Source organism: Rattus norvegicus, chromosome 19, assembly GCF_021556685.1.
Source record: "Rattus norvegicus strain SHRSP/BbbUtx chromosome 19, alternate assembly SHRSP_T2T, whole genome shotgun sequence".
Taxonomy (NCBI): Eukaryota; Metazoa; Chordata; class Mammalia; order Rodentia; family Muridae; genus Rattus; species Rattus norvegicus.
In genome coordinates, this window is record NC_141552.1 from 5,785,516 (window position 1) to 5,807,552 (window position 22,037).

The 22,037-nt window shown below is 38.2% G+C and overlaps 1 protein-coding gene across 6 annotated transcripts in view; it reads left to right on the forward strand.

The window, feature by feature from the left end:
* Positions 1 to 22,037, forward strand: part of Cdh8 (cadherin 8) — a 397,554-nt gene that overhangs the window by 206,545 nt on the left and 168,972 nt on the right. For all 6 annotated transcript variants that reach the window (XM_087595281.1, XM_087595279.1, XM_087595280.1 and 3 more), the window contains exon 5: positions 19,774 to 19,941. In XM_087595281.1, the coding sequence (XP_087451407.1) occupies positions 19,774 to 19,941 (168 nt within the window). The remainder of the gene's footprint in view (positions 1 to 19,773; positions 19,942 to 22,037) is intronic.

A 22,037-nucleotide genomic window follows, 5' to 3' on the forward strand; every position in this document is an offset into this window, starting at 1 on the left:
TTAATTTCTTTCTTTATTTCTTCCTTGACCAGGTTATCATTGAGTAGAGCATTGTTCAATTTCCACGTATATGTGGGCATTCTTCCCTTATTGTTATTGAAGACCAGTTTTAGGCCGTGGTGGTCCGATAGCACGCATGGGATTATTTCTATCTTTCTGTACCTGTTGAGGCCCGTTTTTTGACCAATTATATGGTCAATTTTGGAGAAAGTACCATGAGGAGCTGAGAAGAAGGTATATCCTTTTGCTTTAGGATAGAATGTTCTATAAATATCCGTTAAGTCCATTTGGCTCATGACTTCTCTTAGTCTGTCGACATCACTGTTTAATTTCTGTTTCCATGATCTCTCCATTGATGAGAGTGGTGTGTTGAAATCTCCCACTATTATTGTGTGAGGTGCAATGTGTGCTTTGAGCTTTAGTAAGGTTTCTTTTACGTATGTAGGTGCCCTTGTATTTGGGGCATAGATATTTAGGATTGAGAGTTCATCTTGGTGGATTTTTCCTTTGATGAATATGAAGTGTCCTTCCTTATCTTTTTTGATGACTTTTAGTTGGAAATTGATTTTATTTGATATTAGAATGGCTACTCCAGCTTGCTTCTTCTGACCATTTGCTTGGAAAGTTGTTTTCCAGCCTTTCACTCTGAGGTAGTGTCTGTCTTTGTCTCTGAGGTGTGTTTCCTGTAGGCAGCAAAATGCAGGGTCCTCGTTGCGTATCCAGTTTGTTAATCTATGTCTTTTTATTGGGGAGTTGAGGCCATTGATATTGAGAGATATTAAGGAATAGTGATTATTGTTTCCCTTTATATTCATACTTGGATGTGAGGTTATGTTTGTGTGCTTTCATTCTCTTTGTTTTGTTGCCAAGACGATTAGTTTCTTGCTTCTTCTAGGGTATAGCTTGCCTCCTTATGTTGGGCTTTACCATTTATTATCCTTTGTAGTGCTGGATTTGTAGAAAGATATTGTGTAAATTTGGTTTTGTCATGGAATATCTTGGTTTCTCCATCAATGTTAATTGAGAGTTTTGCTGGATACAGTAACCTGGGCTGGCATTTGTGTTCTCTTAGGGTCTGTATGACATCAGTCCAGGATCTTCTGGCCTTCATAGTTTCTGGCGAGAAGTCTGGTGTGATTCTGATAGGTCTCCCTTTATATGTTACTTGACCTTTTTCCCTTACTGCTTTTAATATTCTTTCTTTATTTTGTGCGTTTGGTGTTTTGACAATTATGTGATGGGAGGTGTTTCTTTTCTGGTCCAATCTATTTGGAGTTCTGTAGGCTTCTTGTATGTCTATGGGTATCTCTTTTTTTAGGTTAGGGAAGTTTTCTTCTATGATTTTGTTGAAGATATTTACTGGTCCTTTGAGCTGGGAGTCTTCACTCTCTTCTATACCTATTATCCTTAGGTTTGATCTTCTCATTGAGTCCTGGATTTCCTGTATGTTTTGGACCAGTAGCTTTTTCCTCTTTACATTATCTTTGACAGTTGAGTCAATGATTTCTATGGAATCTTCTGCTCCTGAGATTCTCTCTTCCATCTCTTGTATTCTATTGGTGAAGCTTGTATCTACAGCTCCTTGTCTCTTCTTTTGGTTTTCTATATCCAGGGTTGTTTCCATGTGTTCTTTCTTGATTGCTTCTATTTCCATTTTTAATTCCTTCAACTGTTTGATTGTGTTTTCCTTGAATTCTTTCAGGGATTTTTGCGATTCCTCTCTGTAGGCTTCTACTTGTTTATTAATGTTTTTTTTTTTTGTTTCCCTAAGTGTGTTCATGTCTTTCTTGAAGTCCTCCAGCATCATGATCAAATATGATTTTGAAACTAGATCTTGCTTTTCTGGTGTGTTTGGATATTCCATGTTTGTTTTGGTGGGAGAATTGGGCTCCGATGATGGCATGTAGTCTTGGCTTCTGTTGCTTGGGTTCCTGCGCTTGCCTCTCGCCATCAGATTATCTCTAGTGTTACTTTGTTCTGCTATTTCTGACAGTGGCTTGACTGTCCTATAAGCCTGTGTGTCAGGAGTGCTGTAGACCTGTTTTCCTCTCTTTCAGTCAGTTATGGGGACAGAGTGTTCTGCTTTCGGGCGTGTAGTTTTTCCTCTCTACAGGTCTTCAGCTGTTCCTGTGGGCCTGTGTCTTGAGTTCACCAGGCAGCTTTCTTGCAGCAGAAAATTTGGTCTTACCTGTGGTCCTGAGGCTCAAGTTCGCTCGTGGGGTGGTGCCCAGGGGCTCTCTGCAGCGGCAGCAACCAGGAAGACCTGTGCCGCCCCTTCCGGGAGCTTCAGTGCACTAGGGTTCCAGATGGTCTTTGGCTTTTTCCTCTGGCGTCCGAGATGTGTGTGCAGGGAGCAGTCTCTTCTGGTTTCCCAGGCTTGTCTGCCTCTCCGAAGGTTTAGCTCTCCCTCCCATGGGATTTGGCTGCAGAGAACTGTTTATCCGGTCTGTTTCTTTCAGGTTCCGGTGGTGTCTCAGGCAGGTGTCCTGCCGCTCCTGGGCCCTCCCCCACGGGAGCCCAGAGGCCTTATACAGTTTCCTCTTGGGCCAGGGATGTGGGCAGGGGTGAGCAGTGTTGGTGGTCTCTTCCGCTCTGCAGCCTCAGGAGTGCCCACCTGACCAGGCGGTTGGGTCTCTCTCTCACCGGGTCTGGGAGCAGAGAGCTGCTGCGGGCCGGGGAACAATTAAGTATTAGAATCACAACAGTATAATCTATTTTGAGATGACATCACTTTTTATGAAATTTGAAAATATCAGGGGAAAATCAGGTTTGAAACTAAAATTTGCCTTCTTTCTGTCACTTCAAAACTTACCTCGGACTTCTAACACTATGGAAACTAGTTATTTCTGATTTTTACCTAAAGCATTTGGAAGAAGAAATAGAAGGAGAAATAGGCTTGTATGTTTTCCAAATAAATTCTTTATTAGAGCAAAGCTGAGGCTTCATGGGATTGCCATATCTGAGAGAATGGATTTCAGAGAATGTAAATATAAGTAATATTTGATATTTTTGGTAGGAGCAAAAAGAATATGTGAGATCTTCACTGTGGATCTTGGAAACAGAGTCAAGCGTACATTTTGCATCTACATTCCATAGTACCTTTGATACATGTGATATCTCAAATGTACATGAACCCACTGTTTTTAATTTCTTCAGATTGAATGACTATAGGTAAATTTCAGGGCCCTATAATTGTTCCAATGGATAGTTAGTATATGTAACACATAGGTTCCCCTTTATTCTTTGAGGTCTTATATTTTAAAAAAATTATCTTCACTTAAGATCTCAACTCAGATCCCAAACTTGTATACTGCATCTTTTAGTATTTGGCACACTGACATAAAAAAAAATTGACTATTAGCTTTAGAAAGAACTCAATTTGGAAACTGTTTTAAAAATTTTCAGAGATCTCTACTGTAAGTTGCCTTTTAGTTTACTATGTAGCTAAAGGTGACTTCTAACTTATAATGATCCTTCTTCCACCTCCCAAAGGCTGGCGTTACAAGTCAAGGACACCATAGTTTACGTGATGCCAGGGATTGAACTCAGGACCCTCATCATTCTTGGCAAGCACTCCACACACTTAGGGAAATCCCCAGCCTTTGTCCATCTTTCTTATACAGATCACCTTATTAATTTGTTATGATATCCGTAACACAGTGAGTCAGAATATTGCAACTCTATTTCCCAGACTACATCTGAGAAGGAAGTGGCATTTCTAAGTGATGGCCTACCGAATCTCCCGAAGTACTTCTTAATTCTGCATATTTCCCTCATCCTTCATGTTCTCTCATTGGCAGAGGGCTGTCTTCTTCCCTGACTGATAGCACCTGTACTGGAGTCAATTTACCCACCCCCTTTTCAATGCAACCATTTCAACAAATGTCAAGGTGCTGAATTTTCACTTGTGCAAATAGTTGTACAAGAGGGAGAATATTAATTCTAAGGTATTCAGTATGTTTCACATGCATAAATTAATTATACCCTGTGGCTCACTGTTAAGTAGGGCAATGTTGCTCAAGCTCTTGAGTATTATCTGCCCAGAGTTTTCGATCACAAAGGTGATAAAACAGGAAATGTTAGCTTAAACCTCTTTTTCTCCTTGGAATCGGTCTGGAGGTAAGCATCAGATGCATTTATTTTTATATGGAATCTCTGTCTTAGTCCATCTGTGCTGCTGTGACAGATTGCCACATGTACTGGTAATATGTGAAGAGCTACATTTTCCTCACAGTCCAGGAGATTGTACAGTTCAAGAAAAAGGTTTTCGCATAAGGTTTATGTTGCTATACCATGAGCATCACACACAGTAACAGAAAGTGAAGATGAGAGGGACAGGCAAACAGGAGCGAAATTTGTCTCTCTTTAAGAAAGAGACAACAGTAATAGCAACATTAATCCATTTGGGAGGGCAAAACCCTTATGGTCTAACCATTTTTTAACCACTGCACCTCTAAATACTGTTGTAACTGCAATTAAATTTCAACTTGACTTTTGGAAGGGTTAAACATTTAAACTACAGCCACTTTTTTGAAAAAGGGAAATGCTCTGTTTCAACATTGGATGGTGGAAAACTTTGCATGCTTTATACTGTAGGCTCTACAAACCGAACCAACATCAGTAGAAAAGACAATGGTGCTCTTGTTTCTTCCTCTACAAGTGAAATGCAGTTGAAGAAAGCCTTTGATGAATGTATATGAAAGAGCTCAGATGTCATCAGAGGGGAGTTATTATTTCGTGAGGGCTGGTGAGAAGGAAAAAGGGATTATAAGGCTGTTTCTACAAATGATGAGAGGACCAATGAGAAGGTGTGGCTTTGGGATAGTCACACTATCTGCCCTATGCATCTAGGAGGGACTGGTTGATGACATTCTGAGTTTCGAGCTACTCTTTTCCAACACAGAAGGGTGGAAATCACTAAGAACCTAATGACATTGAACTGCATAGGGAGGTAGGCCATGCAGTAGTCATTTGTTTTAAAGTGGGAAGATGGTAAGAGGCTCTATAAAGCCTAAAAGACCAAATTTTATAGACGTGGGCCAGCAAAGTAGATTTGAAATTAAGAAGAAAATTAAATATCAAAAACAATCAGACATGATTAATGTTGTGATATGTGCTCTCAGTGTTCAAATAGGGCAGTTTGAATTTCAGCTCAGCAATGACTTCGTCTTTTGAATGTTTGAATGTGTAGGCATAGTCCTCTGACCTAATCCTTTTCTGTTTTCTGAATCATCATCCCTTATCACAGTGTCTGTTTCATTAAAGATGTTCTCTCAGTATCATGGGTTTAAATCACAGAATCCAAAGTTACACAAGGGTGAAGAACTAAAGTGGGCAGATGAAAGCAACATGACTTTCTGCCTTTTCCACATCTAAGAAATTAGAATGAAATTTGCAGGCTTTGACAAACTTAGCGCATGGTGATTAATCACTAAGAAAAGGAAAAAACTTAGTTATTTCGCCAGTTTTCTGCTTTATTCCCTTAGAATGTTTTTGAATATGAAGGTCATTTATACTATAAATTAACTCATAGGATTCCATTTACATAACAGGCCATTTGCAGCAACAAAGACTATAAGACCTAAAACATTCTGTGCCTATACACAGAAACTACCAACAAAACTGAGTTCAGAGTTTGAGAATATCAAATGTCTAGATAAGCAGCTATGAAAAGAATAGTGTACTGAGTTATCCAGAATCAATCCTCTTACATTTGTACTCTTTAGGGGTGATGCTGGCCAATTATCCCAGGGACAAAAAGGAATAAAAATTCCTTAAAAGGAAATTCGCTGTAGCTAGTCATCTCTGCAATGTGCCTCTATCTATGATTTTTTTTGGTGTTTTCTGTGTGTCCTTATAAAATATACATATTTACAATAGATAGATTGGTTAAAAAGAAACAGAGAGACAGAGATATGCACAGAGGGACAAATGCACAGAGAGAGAGAGAGAGAGAGAGAGAGAGAGAGAGAGAGAGAGAGAGAGAGAGAGAGAATATTACAGCTCATTTGGTGTCAGAATATTGGAATTTAGATAACGTGGATTCTAACGTCATTTGGTAAAGACAGTACTTTAATACTTTCACCATACTGTATTTTAGGAGGATAGTAAAATTATCTTTTCGGTATACTCATACCCATTTCTTTCATTTGATTCCATTCTCAATTTAGAAACAAAAGTTACAGAAATCACAACTCAAACATAAGCGGGAAAGGTGGTGGAGATTTTCCTGTTAGTCAAGTACTTCTTGGTACAGAAGAATAGGGGTCTAATTTTATTCTCCAACAAACATGTAAAAGGCTAACCTTTTGGAACATTTTTAAAGTGTGCTTCTCAAATGCTAGCACAGAGAAAGTAGATGCAGAAAGGTTTCAGGCACACACTGGCAAGGAGTCTATGCACATTGACAAGCTGCATGTGGAGGAAATGAGAAGAGACAACACTTGATGTCAAGCTCTGCTCTCCATATGCAGAGTCAAAGAAGTTCAAACAAGTTCTAAAGAGAAATTTCTTATCTTAACATATGTGCTTGTGTTGACCATTGTTGCTTTTTCTGTACCCTACAAACTCTCCTTTATGGGGCAATCATGCAAAACTACATTCCCATAGTATAATTAATTTAATGTCCAATATCTGGAACACACTCATATTTTCTGGGCTCCTCCAAAAGGCCCAAGTCACTTTTCAGACGTGCTCTCTTCTGAACGCAGAGCATGTCTTTTATGTTCAGGCAGGCTATACCGCACAGCTGGGACCCTTCTTGACAGACAACCGATGATACTGACATATCCAAAATGCTATGGCCTTTTACTAAAATTGGGTTGAGCGTTCACCAATTGTCTCTTCTGGGCTCTTTTCTGACCTTTTTAAGTCTGGGTCTTCAACTGCTCGTATTTACCTACTCCACTGCATTCTCTTGGCCTCTCACAAAATAAAGCCTGGAATGCTTTGATAAGGCTTTCATGACTTCAAACCAGTACCACTTTGGTAAATGTTTCACAACCCCTCTTTTTATTGTACTTTTTTATCTAGATTTGAAATGTTATCCCCTTTCCCAGTTTCCCCTCCAGAAACCCACTGTCCCGTCTCCCCTTTCCTTGCTTCTATAAGGGTCCTCTCCCTCCCACCCATCCACTCTCTCCCATCTCCCTTCCCTGATATTCTTCTACTCTGGAGTATTGAACCTTGTCAGGAACAAGGGCCTCTCCTCTCATTGATGCCTGACAAGACCATCCTCTGCTACATATGTGGCTGGAGCCATAGGTCCATCCCTGTGTTCTCTTCGGACGGTGGTTTAGTCCCTGGCACCTCTGCAGGGTCTGGTTGGTTGATATTGTGCCAAGTGTGACTGTAGCATGAGGTCCAATCTTGGCTACTTCTGAAACCAAGTTTCTGTTCCCTGACTCTCAGAAACATTTCTGAGAAGATTTCACCTCAAAGATGCTGGTGTTTTCTTAATCACCACTATTTCTCAGGTCCAGCTGAAGAGTATTGATTATCCCAGAAAAGCAAAGATTTCACTTTAGTGGTTCTGGTCTTTTGTTAATCACATCCAATTCTTCAGATCCAGCTGACCAGACACCATAATTTCTTCCCATCGTGTATTTTCTTCCTTCAGAAGTTTGACATGCCAGGCCTCCACCATCTGCATTGTCCACATTCTTATCTTCTAAGCTCCGACAAAATAGCCTGCTTAGTTCTCAGTGCTTGATGGCTTTTATAGCTCAATGTCCAAAATTCCTTACACAATCCTTCCTAAAATAACATGGCCAGGTCTGCCCCACAAATTCCCTGGTTCTACAAAATCTATATTAATCATTGTTCTCTAAGTAAACAAAATTTATATAATATGTATAAATCTAATATATATTATACAATATAGAGGTGTATATATGCATGTATGTATTACAGTATGTGGTCTAGTTGTCCTACTTGTCTAACAATGATTGTTAACCAAGGAAATGTCCAAGGGTCTAGTCGTTTCTCTGAGGCTGGATGTCTCAGCTCGTCTTCAGTATATCCCAGAATCCTGAAGAAGCAGGCTATAATGCCAGAGAAGGAATGAATTTGCCAGTAAAAGAGAACACAGGCACTGAGAGCAATCTTCCTCCTACCACCTTCTGTATACAGGATGCCAGCAGAAGGTGTGGCCCAGACTAGAGGTGGATTTTCCCACCTCAAAATATCTGGACTAGAGTTATATCCTTTCGCCTCAAAAGATGTAGATTAAAAGTGGGTCAATGAATATCCTAGTAAGAGCACCAGTGGAAGGGGAAGCCCTGGGTCCTGCTAAGACTGAACCCCCAGTGAACTAGACTGTGGGGGGGGAGGGCGGCAATGGGGGGAGGGTTGGGAGGGGAACACCCATAAGGAAGGGGAGGGGGGGGGATGTTTGCCCGGAAACCGGGAAAGGGAATAACACTCGAAATGTATATAAGAAATACTCAAGTTAATAAAAAAAAAAGTGGGTCTTCCCACTTCAAATGATTGAAAAAAAAATCTCTCATAGGTATACCCAACCACATGGGTTTAATTTAATTCCAGTTGTAGTCAATTTGAAAGTCAAGGATAGTCACCACAGTGGTTCTATAGTCATTCTGTAGGCAAGGAGATTGTGTTTCTTTCGTTTTTTTTCTTCCATTTTTAGTCCATTTAGTTATTTTATGTCCACAGTGATTTTACCTGAAAAAAATTCTAGGTGCATCAAGTGCATGTCTGGGACCAACATAGGCCACAAAAGTGTAGTAAAACTCCTGGAATTCAAATTCATACAAATTATGGGCCATATGTAGGGGCTATGAAACAACGCATGTTCTCTAAAAATACAGCAAGTTCTTTTAACTGCTGACCTGTCTCTTCAGCCTTTAGATTCTTTAAAGGTAACCAAATTTGATAATATTAAAACTTGTAATGCCTTCGCTTTTCTGAAAATTTAACTCTTTTCTTTTTATCTATGCTTCTTTCATACTATTTCATAACTGCAGTTTTCCCTCCCTCCCCTCCCCTTTGTCTTTTCACCCCTTTTCCCTGGATCTACCCCTGCTTTGTCTCTACTCAGAAAAGAGCAGGTCTTCCAAAGACATTGGGTAAATATGACATAATAAGTTACAATATAGCCAGGAACATATCATCAAAACAAGGCTGGATGAGGCAACCCGGTAGGAAGGAAATGGGCTCTAAAGCAGGCACAAGAGTCAGACAGCCCCTGCCCCCCTATTAGGTATTCCACAAGCCATGACATATATGCAGAGAATGTAGGTCATACCTATTCGTGGTCCCTGATCTCTGTGAATCAGTGTCTTAACTAGGGCCTCACTGTTGTGATGAGACATGATGACCCAGGCAACTCTTAAGAAGAAAACATCTACTTGGGACTGGCTTAGAGTTTCAGAGTTATCATCATAGTAGGAAGCATGGGAGCGCTGAGGCAGATGTGTTACTGCAGAAGGAACTAGTGTTTTCACGTCTAGGTCTGAAAAACAGCCAGAAGACGGTTTTCCACAGGTAGCCAGGAGGAGGCCCCAACTTCACACTGGGCAGCTTGAGCATAGCAACCCTCAGCCCACCGCCATAGTGATGCAATTCCTCCCAGACTACACCTATTCCACTAAGGACATGTCTCCTCACAGTGCCACTCCCTGTGGACTAAGCATTAAAACACATGAGTTGATGAGGTCTAACCTTTTCAAACCACCACAGCCAACTCAAATCCTGGTCAGTTGAATCTGTGGATCATGTTCTGGTATCCTTCATACCTCTGGGTCCTCTAATACTTCTTCACCTTCCTCTGCAAGATGCTCTGAACTCTTCCTAATATGTGGCCGAAGGACTCTGCATCTACTTCAACCATTGCTAGATAAAGTCTGTCTGGGCACTCTTATGCCAGCTAAGATAGACTTCAATCCTAGCACATCATACATGTATGAGAATCTGTAAGGTTTTGAGGCTGTTTGTGTCATCGTCCCTCCACTTGAGGCTTTGCCTAGTTAGAGAGGATGGCCAGATGAGGATCTATGTCCACCATCACTAGGAATTTTCACTAGTGTCATCACAGATTCTATGAGGATTTCATTGCACTAGGTTTCAACCTCACTCTGGAAATGCCTGCAAGTTCCAGTAGTTCTTTCTTCCATCCATACCTGCCCCCACACCCTTGAAATTTATTCTATTTCCAATTCTCAGGAAGACAGAGACTGTTTATCTAAGCTGAAAATAGTACCAAATATTTTTTTTAGATTCAACTTTTAATCATGGTAAGGGAGTCCAGAAATGTTTTTTTAGTTTGTGCAGAGTCCGGCTGTTCTTATCTGCATATGTTCAGAGTGCCTAGGAGAAAGCATCCAGTTTCAAAGCAGCTTTCTCTTTGATTTTGTGAGCTACCCCTTACCTATTTAATATACATCTCGTTATTGGATTGTTGCTAAAGGAAAAAATGGTGCTATCATAGTCTTTACAAAATCATCCCACTTGATCGATGAGTTCCTGGAAATGTTTTAATTTAATAGAAAAGAAATGTTCACCTTAATTCTGAATTGCAGTAATTGCTAGTGTTTCCAAATAACTCAAAATTAGCCATTCAAGTAACATTAACCATTAGCTAGTCATGACTTGATATTGGAAACTGTAGTGTGTGCAGATGTTTTTAACAGAGGATTCAAACATCTATGTGAGCAGCAAACCATACCATGAACTCATTATGTTTGCTGTATTTAACAGCTCATAATGGCTTGTGATTGTTAATTCATTTGCTAGGATGTGGTATGCAATTCCATATAGATGGGGACTCAGACATTGCTATTATCTACACAGCAGGATGACTAAGAAGTCATGGTTTCTAATCGAAGGACATACTGCTTGATAAAGCAGGAATTTTACATGCAGGGATGGAATTTTAATACACCATGATACTTAAATGGTTCTTAGTAGTTCTCTTAAAAATGCCCAGCTTGATGTCCTCTCACAGATATTCAAGCCCAGCGACACATGGTAGAGAGTGTCATACATATGCAAGAATCACATATTCACTTCGTTACAATGCTTAGGTGACTTAGGAGGGAACGGTTACACAAATATCCTACTGTGCATACAGTGAAGATGATTTTGAAAAAAAAATCCAAGAATATCATTTTGTTCATGCTTCATAATCAGAACATTAGAGACCGAGATGCGCTCCTTGTTTAGTCATGGATAATAAACTTTGCTAAAGACTTTCTTCCACATACCAAACTCCTAAGATTCAAGACATAATAAGTATTCAAATTATAAAGAGAGAATTGTTTTTTCATTAGCTGCAGAAGGAGATTTTGTATATTTACCATGTTTTTTCAAAGATATATAAAGATATCATCTATGGGAATAAAATATAGGTAGAGTAACAACTGTTATTAAAGTGTATATATACCCATATATATGTGTATATATGAATATATATCAAATTTTTCTTCATAAATTCATCCCCAAGAAATTAATTAAAAGGTATTAGTATGATATGTAAATATGTAGCCCATTATGTAGTACTAAGTCTCCATTTTAAGGACTTCTGAGCATGTATGCAATATTGTAACACCACAACATGTATACTGAGATGGATAATTGATTAATAGCCAGTAATTAATGCCAGTCATGGAATGGTCAAGGTGTCTAGACAAAGAGGAATCTCTCAGTGCTACAGTATACAATACTGTCACCTCATTCTCATCCCCATTTCTCTTGAATGGTCACACAAACCGAAGCTGAGACTGTTTTCATGGAATGACAAGGTCAGGTGTTTGACCTCAGAGGCACTTAATGGTCTACTAGCAGCATTAAGATATCTGGTGTCTGGAGATAGGATGATTATTAGTATGTGTCAAAGTTTGCATATTCATAAATGAATCTCCAGACATTTTCCCCAGTTGATAGTCCCCCCCCCCTTTGGCTTTTTCTTCCCTCCTACACTCTCTTCCTCTTGGTATTATTTTCTTCTCTCTTACAATTACTGAAGACCTGTTGTGCACAGGGATTTTGTTATGTTTTGGCATATGAGGATGAATGAGATGTGGCTTTGCGTATGGTAATTTGCTCTCAGGACAGATTGAAATAATAAAAGCCGTAATGAAATCGAGACAAAACAGAAAATTAATTGCTGTAAGAAAGTTCCTAGCAAGCATGCATGAGATAAAAAGGAAGAAAGCAATTAGTTCTACCTGGAAAGGCATTTTTACTGATGAAACATCAGACCAGATTCTGAAAAGATTAATGGAGTTTAAGAGGTACAGTAAAGGGAAAAAATGGACTCACTGCATTATCCATACACTTGTTGATACACTAATATTTGTGTCAGCTCTTAAGAAATTACAAGACCAGAGTCTCAGGGCCATATGCTGTGAAGAGAATGACACAGAGTCACATTTAGGGAAATGGCATTTGCAAAAATTAGATTGTAAAAGAAAAATCCTTCTGTTAATTTTTTTTAACATTAACAGGGCACATTCGTACCTTGAAGTGTCTCATCGGTTAATTAAGACTTATTATTTATGCCAATTGTCATCCCTGAATTAATTAGTTAAATTTAATTTTTATATATGTAAGTTTACATTTGTAAAATGCAAACAAAAATATATGTGAATTTAAAAATTTATTTGTTTTGTATTGCATGTTTATTGGTATAAATGTAAAATATATATTACCTTATCTCTTTCTCTTTCTCTTTCTCTCTCTCTCTTTCTCTCTCTCTCTCTCTTTCTCTCTCTCTCTCTTTCTCTCTCTCTCTCTCTCTCTCTCTCTCTCTGTGTGTGTGTGTGTGTGTGTGTGTGTGTGTGTGTGTGTGTGTGTGTGCTTAAAATTTCAGGGTAAGATTTGGTTTTAACCTCTCATGTTTTAATACTAAAACCTAAGCTCTTATTTGAAGATATCCTATATTTTTTATAAGTGATATGCAAACTTGAAGGAAGTTATTTTACCACGGTCACATAACTCATAATTTTTTCATAATATACTCATATAGTACTGCCTGAGCCTATTCTCTAAAACATGAAGTACCAAGAAACAGGATTCTTGTCCCTATAGCCCCTCCCCAGAATATATCAAGCTAACTTTGTATATATATTTACTCTCATTTTTTTTTTACTTATAAAATACATCAAACATGACATATATTACTTCTAAGGAAAACTGGAAATCTGTTACATACTTTTTGTTGCTAAATTTTTATGGTGCAGTTGTTAATGCTGGCACAATACTATATGTATTTACCACTGATTTAATATTTTTCTACTATTGATATTAAGTAATCTTATTTTTATAGTAATATCTTATAAGATATGAAAATACAAAAGATTGAAAACAGAAATACTCATTGGTAATTTTCTTAGAGATACTTATTAGTTTCAAATATCTGATTTGAATATGTAAGTAAAATGTTGATTCCTGGTTCATTTGACTTCTTTGACGTCTAATAATTTGCTGCATTTTCATCTTCTACTAGATCCATTTTGTATTTCTCAGTATCCAGGCACATACATATCAAAGACCCTAAAGATTATCTCTTATAGGCCTACCCGCCCAGTAAATGATCTCCAGGCTACTTATAAATAGTTTACAAGTAAATGCTATGTGAATAGAGGTTACATCATATAGCTTAGATACTATCACCAAGAAATAACGTCTCTAGGCATTCGTTACATACCTAATTAAAATATATTTTATCTCATAGCTATTGAATATGTAAATGCAGAACTAGTGTCAGTAAATATAGAGTTATAAGATCTACTTTCACCCAACTGACAGAAGTAAATGGAGATACCCACAGCCAAACATGCACAGCTCAGAGATCCTGTGGAAGAGGGAAAAACATGGTTGAAGAAGCCAGAGGTTAAGGACACCATAGGAAACTCAAACAATCAACTAATCTGAGCCAATAGAGACTCCCAGAGATTGAACCAGCAACCAAATAGCGTGGATGGGACAGACACACTGTCGCATATGAGTATGTAACAGATGTGTAGCTTGGTCTTCATGCAGGTTTCCTAACTGCAGGAGCCGGGGCTATCACTGACCCTGGTGCCTGCCTTTGGGTCCCCTTTTCCCTAACTGGGCTGCCTTGTCTAGTATCAGTAGAAGAAGGTGCACCTGTCATACTGCAAGGTGGGTTGATAATCATGGGAAGCCTACACTTCTCTGAAGAGAAAGGGAGTGAGGGTGAAAGGAGGGGAGGTGAGAGGGTGGGAATTGGAAGAGAGGAAGGAGAAGAAGCAATCTGGATGTAAATTAATTAATTAATGAAAAAATAAGATCTAAGTGATCCTATCTTCCTATTGCTCTGTTGTCTTTGTATTATCTATCTATCATCTACCTATGTATCTATGTATCTAGGTTTTCTATCTATTTATCTATGTATCCATTTATCACCTATCTGCCTATCTATATTTCTGTAAGTCATTGCTTACAAAGAGAGAGAAATGCAGCATCCTTTGAAAACTATGCTGGCTGACTCGTTTTCTAAGTTATTTGTGTAAGTGTCCCTCTTTCTTCAGGATTTCATTGTGTGGATTTAACATTTTCATGAAAACAGTAGGATGCATTCCCCCTTGTATACTTTTGACCTTCATAACTGGCCGCATGTGGCACCAATCACATAGCCAGCAAGAAGGAACGGTGCAGTACAGAAACTCCTACAGGCAACTGTCTCTCCCCACTTACTCTCTTATGAGACAGACCCTCTTTCAGAGACAGTGAGATAATAATTGTACATTGAATCAGCAAGGGCTTCTGGGGATAACAAAGGTAGGGGTTTCATAACTGGTATAATGTGTTCCACAAGACGCATTCAAAAGAGGAGTTTAGCGCAGCATTTTATATCAACTGCAATCTCTGTGCAGCACAATCTGGGAGACCCGCGACGAGTGAATTACAGTAATCAGCCTTCAATATGACAAAAGACTTAATCAGCATCTCCTTGCCTTTCTCATGAAGCCTCTCAATCTGGTGAGATCACGGAAATTATAAAAAGACGTTTTCGAGATGGATACAAAATGCTTCTCAAATGATAATGTTAAAGACAATGGAAATGGAGGCTGGGGGAAGCACATACAAGTTTTATATTTCTTTATATTTATATGTATGAAACAGGATTCTAATCAAACCATTCCCTCAATGCCTAGACATAAAAAACAGCTGTCTAACATTAGGGAGCACTTAGGCCAATCTGAGATTCTTTACTCTGAAATTTTGCACTAGGGAAATCGCTATTTGATTGAATAAAACAAAGGTAAAACTATGCCTTTTAAACACCAGAGAACGAGTCACATGGGTCTGGTCATAGGAAGGTGATCAGTGTAGACTTCAGTGAAAGAGGATCCCCTTTTCACTTTATCCCTTTGCCAGGGTTCCCTCAAATCCCTTACCTTCCCTAGCTATACTCCCCAGTGTCAATTCCAAGTATGCATTGAATTAATTCATGGAGAACAAATGTTCTCATTAATTTTCTGATTAGATTAGATTTCTTAAATCGAGATCCTTGGAATTTCTTTTAAGAGATTCTAGTTTCAACCTCCACTGTGAACCTTGAAAGTGATGTTACAGATTGGCTTAGGACCCATGCGTTACTTAAATTTCTATTGTGGTGATCAGATACAAGACAGAAACAACTCAGAAAGAAGAATCATTAATTTGGGTTCATGTTTCAGTGGGCTCAATACCAAATATATTTGGGGCCAGAAGCACAAGTAGAAAGGGACCGTTCTCAATGGAAAGCAGAGAAAGAGGAAGGACCTTTAGCCCATATATAAGTTTCAGTGGAAAGCTCGGTGACCTACATTACCCAGCTACTTCTCAACTACTACAATTTTTATCACTTGTCAAAAGAGTAAAGCCATCTGGAAGAAGGTACATAACACATGAATATACAGGGGCTATTTTATATCCTAACTTTAACTACCAACTTGTTTTCCTCAATTAAAAACCCAATTATGCTTGACCTTTCTCAAACTTATGAAAAGTTAGGGTCCTTCATTTTTCGAGGAGAAGAGTTTACCCTGGGGATGTCTTGTGATTTAAACGAGGTTAGAAAATTGTAGAAGAGGATAAATCTAAACTTTAGAAATGATTCCTATCTAAAATTTATTAATATTAAGATCAAAGTACAATAAAATTATTGTTTTAGCTCAGAGTGTTCCTGGAGTATTTAGAGTGAGAAAATGACTTATTTTATTTATTGTGAAAGTATCCTGAAACGCATCATGACAAGCAAACAAAGAAAGAACATTTGTGAGAAGTCAGGGCCAGTAAGCTGTAGGGAAGGGCATGGAGCAAAGGAAATTGTTAAGTGCAAAATAAAGTAGTAGACATGTATGAAAATGACATAACTAAACCCATTATCCTGCATGCAAACTTGAAGGAAAAATATCAAGAAAAATCACATCAAGGAGCTTAACTAGCTGGCCCAGATATGTAAAAAAAAAAAGTAAAACATCATTTTGAAAAATTATAATCTGTTTATAATTTGTTTGCAAGCTGCAATGGAATCTTAAATGTCCATGACCTCTTGAAAATGCAGCTGAGCATGGCAAACGTGTGACGATTAGCACTTAAGTGAGTACACAGGCACTATTGTTCATTGGCCAATATGATCAAAAACAAGGATATACATTTTGCATCTTGGCTGTACAAAAGCATTTGTATATTACTCTGTCTAACATAATGGTGATAGGAAGTGCTTATTTGCCTTATTAAAATCAAAGCTGAAACCTGACAATCATTGCTAGTGAAATGAATGTTTAAGTCTCTTTTAGTGTCCACATGTCCAACTCTTTGAACTACAAATATGTGAAGAAAAGCAGCCTGTTCTAATTACTCATTTTTCTGCTTTATGCACAATATGTTTTTCATAAACAAGGTACTTGTCCATACACCTTGCAAAGCTGCTGATTTTGTGATGAAAATATGGGCCTAAGCAGCAGAGCCTTTTAATGCAATTTCAGTCTTCGATCAACGCCTCACAGTGCTGTGGACGTGAAATGGCCTATTCTTTGAGTTGGAATAAAAATCGCAAGTAACATGTATAGCTAGGACCCAACATAAAAAGAAGAATTCGTAGATAAAAGGCACTAGCAGTTTCTAGTACACTGCCTTTATAGCCACAGGGTAGCTAGAGAGAAAGTTCTAGAAATTCTGTCTTGGATTTTATAATGAATTACTGCGAGTACTGGGGTTAAGATTAGAGGCAGTGGGCTCGGGCAATCTGTTCATTATATGGTTCGAACCAAAGCCAATTACTTGTGTTGTGTGTCCTTAAATAACCTTAGAGGGAATCCCCACTTGCTTTAGCAATCAGGAAGGTTACTCCCAACATCTTAAAAAGGAAGATAAAGAGCAAAGCTGATAGACATGAAACTTTCCTGTATTATATTGTTGAACTGTTCCCCTAAGGCAGGTTTCTCACTGTAGTGATAAGTGCGTGGATCCCGTGGTTCTCAGTGACCTGCCTCATACCCACAGAACAAGAACTGCTGAGCTGTCGCTATCTGGAAAACAATGGCATTCTGGCCATGTCTTTTGCCCTTGGATGACAAAGTAACGATATATTCCCACTGTATTTTAAACTTTACAGGGTTTATGACAAAAGGGTAACTTGGTTACAGGAGAACATTGACCTTCAAAGCATGCAAAGCTTGCAACACAAGTACGATCAACAACCTTATCCTTGAAAGAGTAAGGGAGACAATGAGATACTAGACAGAGGTTTGCTATAGCGATGTCTGTAAATTAGGGAAAAGAAAGAAAATAGCCATGCCATGACTATTTTGTTTGGGGAACTTAAAAAATTGTTTTGACACAAACTTGAACAAATGTATAGGCAACAGGGAAGCATAGTGCTGAGCTTGGGAGAGAGAGCACTGTATTAGTACATTCCTAGAAGGCTAGAGATCTTGGATGTTCCTATCAGGAGAATAAAAACAAATGACAGCTGCAGAAAAGGGAGAAGGAGAAAGGACAGAAAGAGAAGGAGGAAGAAGAGGAGAAGGAGAAAGATGCAGAGGGAGAGGTGAAGAGCAAGAAAAGAGCAGAAGATGTAGTTTGGTTATCTACATGACAATGATGACAAGACTATTGGGTTCTGGAAAGGTGAGGGAACTAAACAGGTTGGATATTTGTTGCTGTGAGACCGTGAACTAACATGGTGCATTCATTCATATTATGAAAATCTATGTGCCTGTAAGGATCCACTGTACTGCAAAAGTGTTATAAAAATGCTAATATTCCACTTACAGTTGTGGTTGCATGTTTATAAGGATAGACACAGACAAGAGCTAAAAGCACAATGAACTTGGGTTTGGGCAGAATGTGTACAATACTTATCAATGAACGAAGGTATATGAATAGATAAAGATCTTCAAAGACAAATTTGGGGATATATAAGGTTTTGAATATTTAACAGAATATTACAATTAATAGTAAACAAATATACCTTCAGAAGGTTTAAATTTCCACAAAGAACTTAGGTTCTTTGTACTGGATACTGTCTGCAGAGATCTGCAGGGCTCTGGCCCACAGCTTGATTGGCCAGAGTTGCACTTTCTGAAGGGGAGGAGGAAACAGATCAGGGTGAGATGCCCAGTCTCTTCAGAGACATCTGCTACTCTGCAGGCTAGGAGCCAAGGGCCCGCCCGGCCACTGAGCTGTAAGTGCCTATCCTGGGCTTGAGCAGCTTCTAGAGACAAAAGCTTCCAGAGAGCATTATCTTCCCCAAAGTGTTATAGTTCTATAAAACAGACATTGTCATGTGGTCCTTGAGGAACTAACTCCTGTGTTTTATTTCTTGATGCATTGGCTTCTCAGTTTGCCCCTACATGACTGATTGTCCCATCTTCTCCATGCTTGACTTTGTCACATGTTCCAGGACAGGAACCAGTTTGGGAGTAGATGAAATGCCTACCACCCTCAGATAAGAGAATTCACTGGGATTTCTGAATCTGCTCAAACTTCCATGGTGTTGTCTGGTGACAGGGTTTCACTTGCCCAACATAGTAATAAAGTGTTTTCTCCTCCCTTTCCCCTCTTCCTTTCTGTATTTTCTCAGTTTTCTAATGCAGTTGTTACTTTTATGGTAAAACAGTTTATACAAGTGAACTGTTTAAACAAAGTGTAAATGAATAACACTACCTTCGTATTTAAATACTTGTCTGCTTTACTTCTGTTTTGTGCTTTAGTCCTCTGAGTTGATTCTGAGAATTCATTTATTTTGTTCACTTTATTAATGAATTTGTGAGCCAAAGAATAACTTATCTCTGATCTTAGAGCCTCCAAGCTCTTGTTGATCATCTTCTAGGGGAACTGGGGTGTGTGACACATTGCAGGATTCTTTCACTTCTAGGCTTTTCAGTGTAGATGAGGCTGTGTTGTGATTTATTCTTTGGGGTAGGCAGTTTGTTTTCTAAAATATATTTTTACAAGTTTTCTTATACCTTACAAAAGTTATTTTTAAAGGTTATCCATGGGGGTTGGGGATTTAGCTCAGTGGTAGAGCACTTGCCTAGGAAGCGCAAGGCCCTGGTTCAGTCCCCAGCTCCGAAAGAAAGAAAAAAAAAAGGTTATCTATGAATGCCTGTGACTACATTCACATACATTAGTTTTATAGATATTTACTAGTTAAATCTCAACAGAAAATCAAGACTTCTTGTAGTAGCACTTGGTATATGCATACAGGTTCCTGTGTATCTATGTGCCTATATGTGACATGATCATTTCTTAATGAATATTCTACTAAAGCTCATTCTTCTATTTTGTTTCTCTCAGCTATTATAAAAACTGCCCTTCCTAACATGGACAGAGAGGCCAAGGAGGAATACCTGGTTGTAATTCAAGCCAAAGATATGGGTGGGCATTCCGGTGGTCTGTCTGGAACCACGACACTCACAGTGACGCTTACCGATGTGAATGACAATCCTCCAAAATTTGCTCAAAGTAAGTGGTTTCCTGCACTCGTCAAGAGTCATGGACATCTTTACTATAATTTTCCTCAGCTTTGCAGAACCTGTTTCAGCTGGAGATTGCTTACTTACAAATCTTGCCTAACAGAAATTTATATCCATTTTCATAATTTCAAGGACATGGGGAAAACACCAAATATCAAGGGGAAAATAGGTAATGGAGTCAGAAATAACTTGAAAGAGTGATGAAATTCACCTCAGACAATGATCCACTAACTCTCCCATTGTTGTATAAAATAAAATAAGCGTCAAGTGAGAAAAAGAACTATACATTAAAGGTGTTTCCAAACAGATGCTCTCCTTCTTGCTGGTGGGAGAGAGATCAGTAATCATTAATTCCCTCTTCCTAAGGGCATGTTCGGCTTTTGCAATCTCAACAGAATTCCAGGCAGCCACAATAAGTGATGCTTGCAGATGGTCACTATTTCCTTCATATTCAACCTCTAATAAAGCGTCTCAAATGTATTTACTAAGCAATATTACACGGGGGAGTGATTCATTAAAGTTTTTTAAGACATAGCAGGATGATTCTTGAGTAGAGAAATGAAGGATGCATGGAATTACATGGAATAGGATGAAATCAATGAGCCAATGGATGTATTATAGACATTGATGCTAAAAATATGCAGCTAAAAACATGTAGCCATAATACTATATAATCACACTAATGTACATATATCTACTTTTAAAGATTCTGAACGGGAATAAATTAGATGATCTTTTTCTGTCTAGTATTTTTTTATTTAATATAATTTCCTCAATGCTCAACTATGTTGCCAAAGAAAAGACATTCATTAATGCTGGAAAAATACATAGATACTGTAGTCATAGGCACCACTATTTACTTATTTAATAATTCATTGATAGGTATGAAACTATTTCTATTTTATGAGTATTGTAACTAATATGCCCATAAATTTGTACACGCCTGTATTATTAGCATTGCCCTAAATTTGTACATGTACATTCATATATATAATATATATTATATATAATATTGTTTATATTGTTAAATATATAAAATAACAAAATAATAAGCATTTTGCTGCCAATGAAACTCAGAGAACCAGTGAATTATGATCGATGAAAGGCACTGAAAAATGAGGCTACATATGAACAGTTTCTGAGTTAGTATACTATATTAAATCCATGATGTTTAGTCTAAGATCATTAGAAAATTATTAAAATATCATTATCTGTAGGTGAATTGACTAAGTTTTCTCAAGAGTAATAAAAAATTAATAGATAAATAAACATACAGACAGACGGATACTTTACCACATTACAGCTCAAAAACAGTAAGTTTATAAACATTCCTTTCAAAGATTTTAGGAGCCACGGGATACAGTGTTGGTACAGGTCTAAGCAGAATAAAGTATATGGCCTCTAAATAGTTACATGTAAACTGTGCAATCCTAAGAATGTACTGTCTTCCAAATTTAAGGAGATAGCTTATAGCATTTCTGATAACAGCAGCTAATGTGCTCTTGGAGCTTCCTCCTTGCTTAGGAAACACCACGCGAAAACTATTTTTTGAAAAGAATGCGAAGAATGAATAAAAGTAAGGAGGGAGAGAGGAAGGACAGGGTGTAGTTCTAAAATGACGTATTTGATACTCAATTGAGAATTCATTCATAAAAGATTCCAAGGCAGAAAGTATAGAAATATATTTTCATGTAGAGATGTGCAACTTATATATCTACCATCCTTGGAATTATGAAACTTTTAAGGATATATATTAAAATAATCTACCCTTTCTATTCTATGGTCTTTATTTGAGGTCCTGCTACCCCCACTAATTAATATTCAGCTTGTCTTTTACTGAAAGGAGATTATTTCAATTTAATAGTTTTTGGTGAGTTTCTAAAGCCATTTCCTTTGCAAAAGTAATGATTATTAACTATGATCACCCAGATAAATTAGAGAAGAACACTCAGAATGGCAGTGGGTAAAGGGATGTTGCATTCGATTAGCCTTTTAAGGCTCCCTGGTGTAGGATTGGTAGGAAGATGAGGTCCAAATGCTGGTTATTAACTTTGCAAGCGAACCAAGAGGATCTCCCCTAAACTT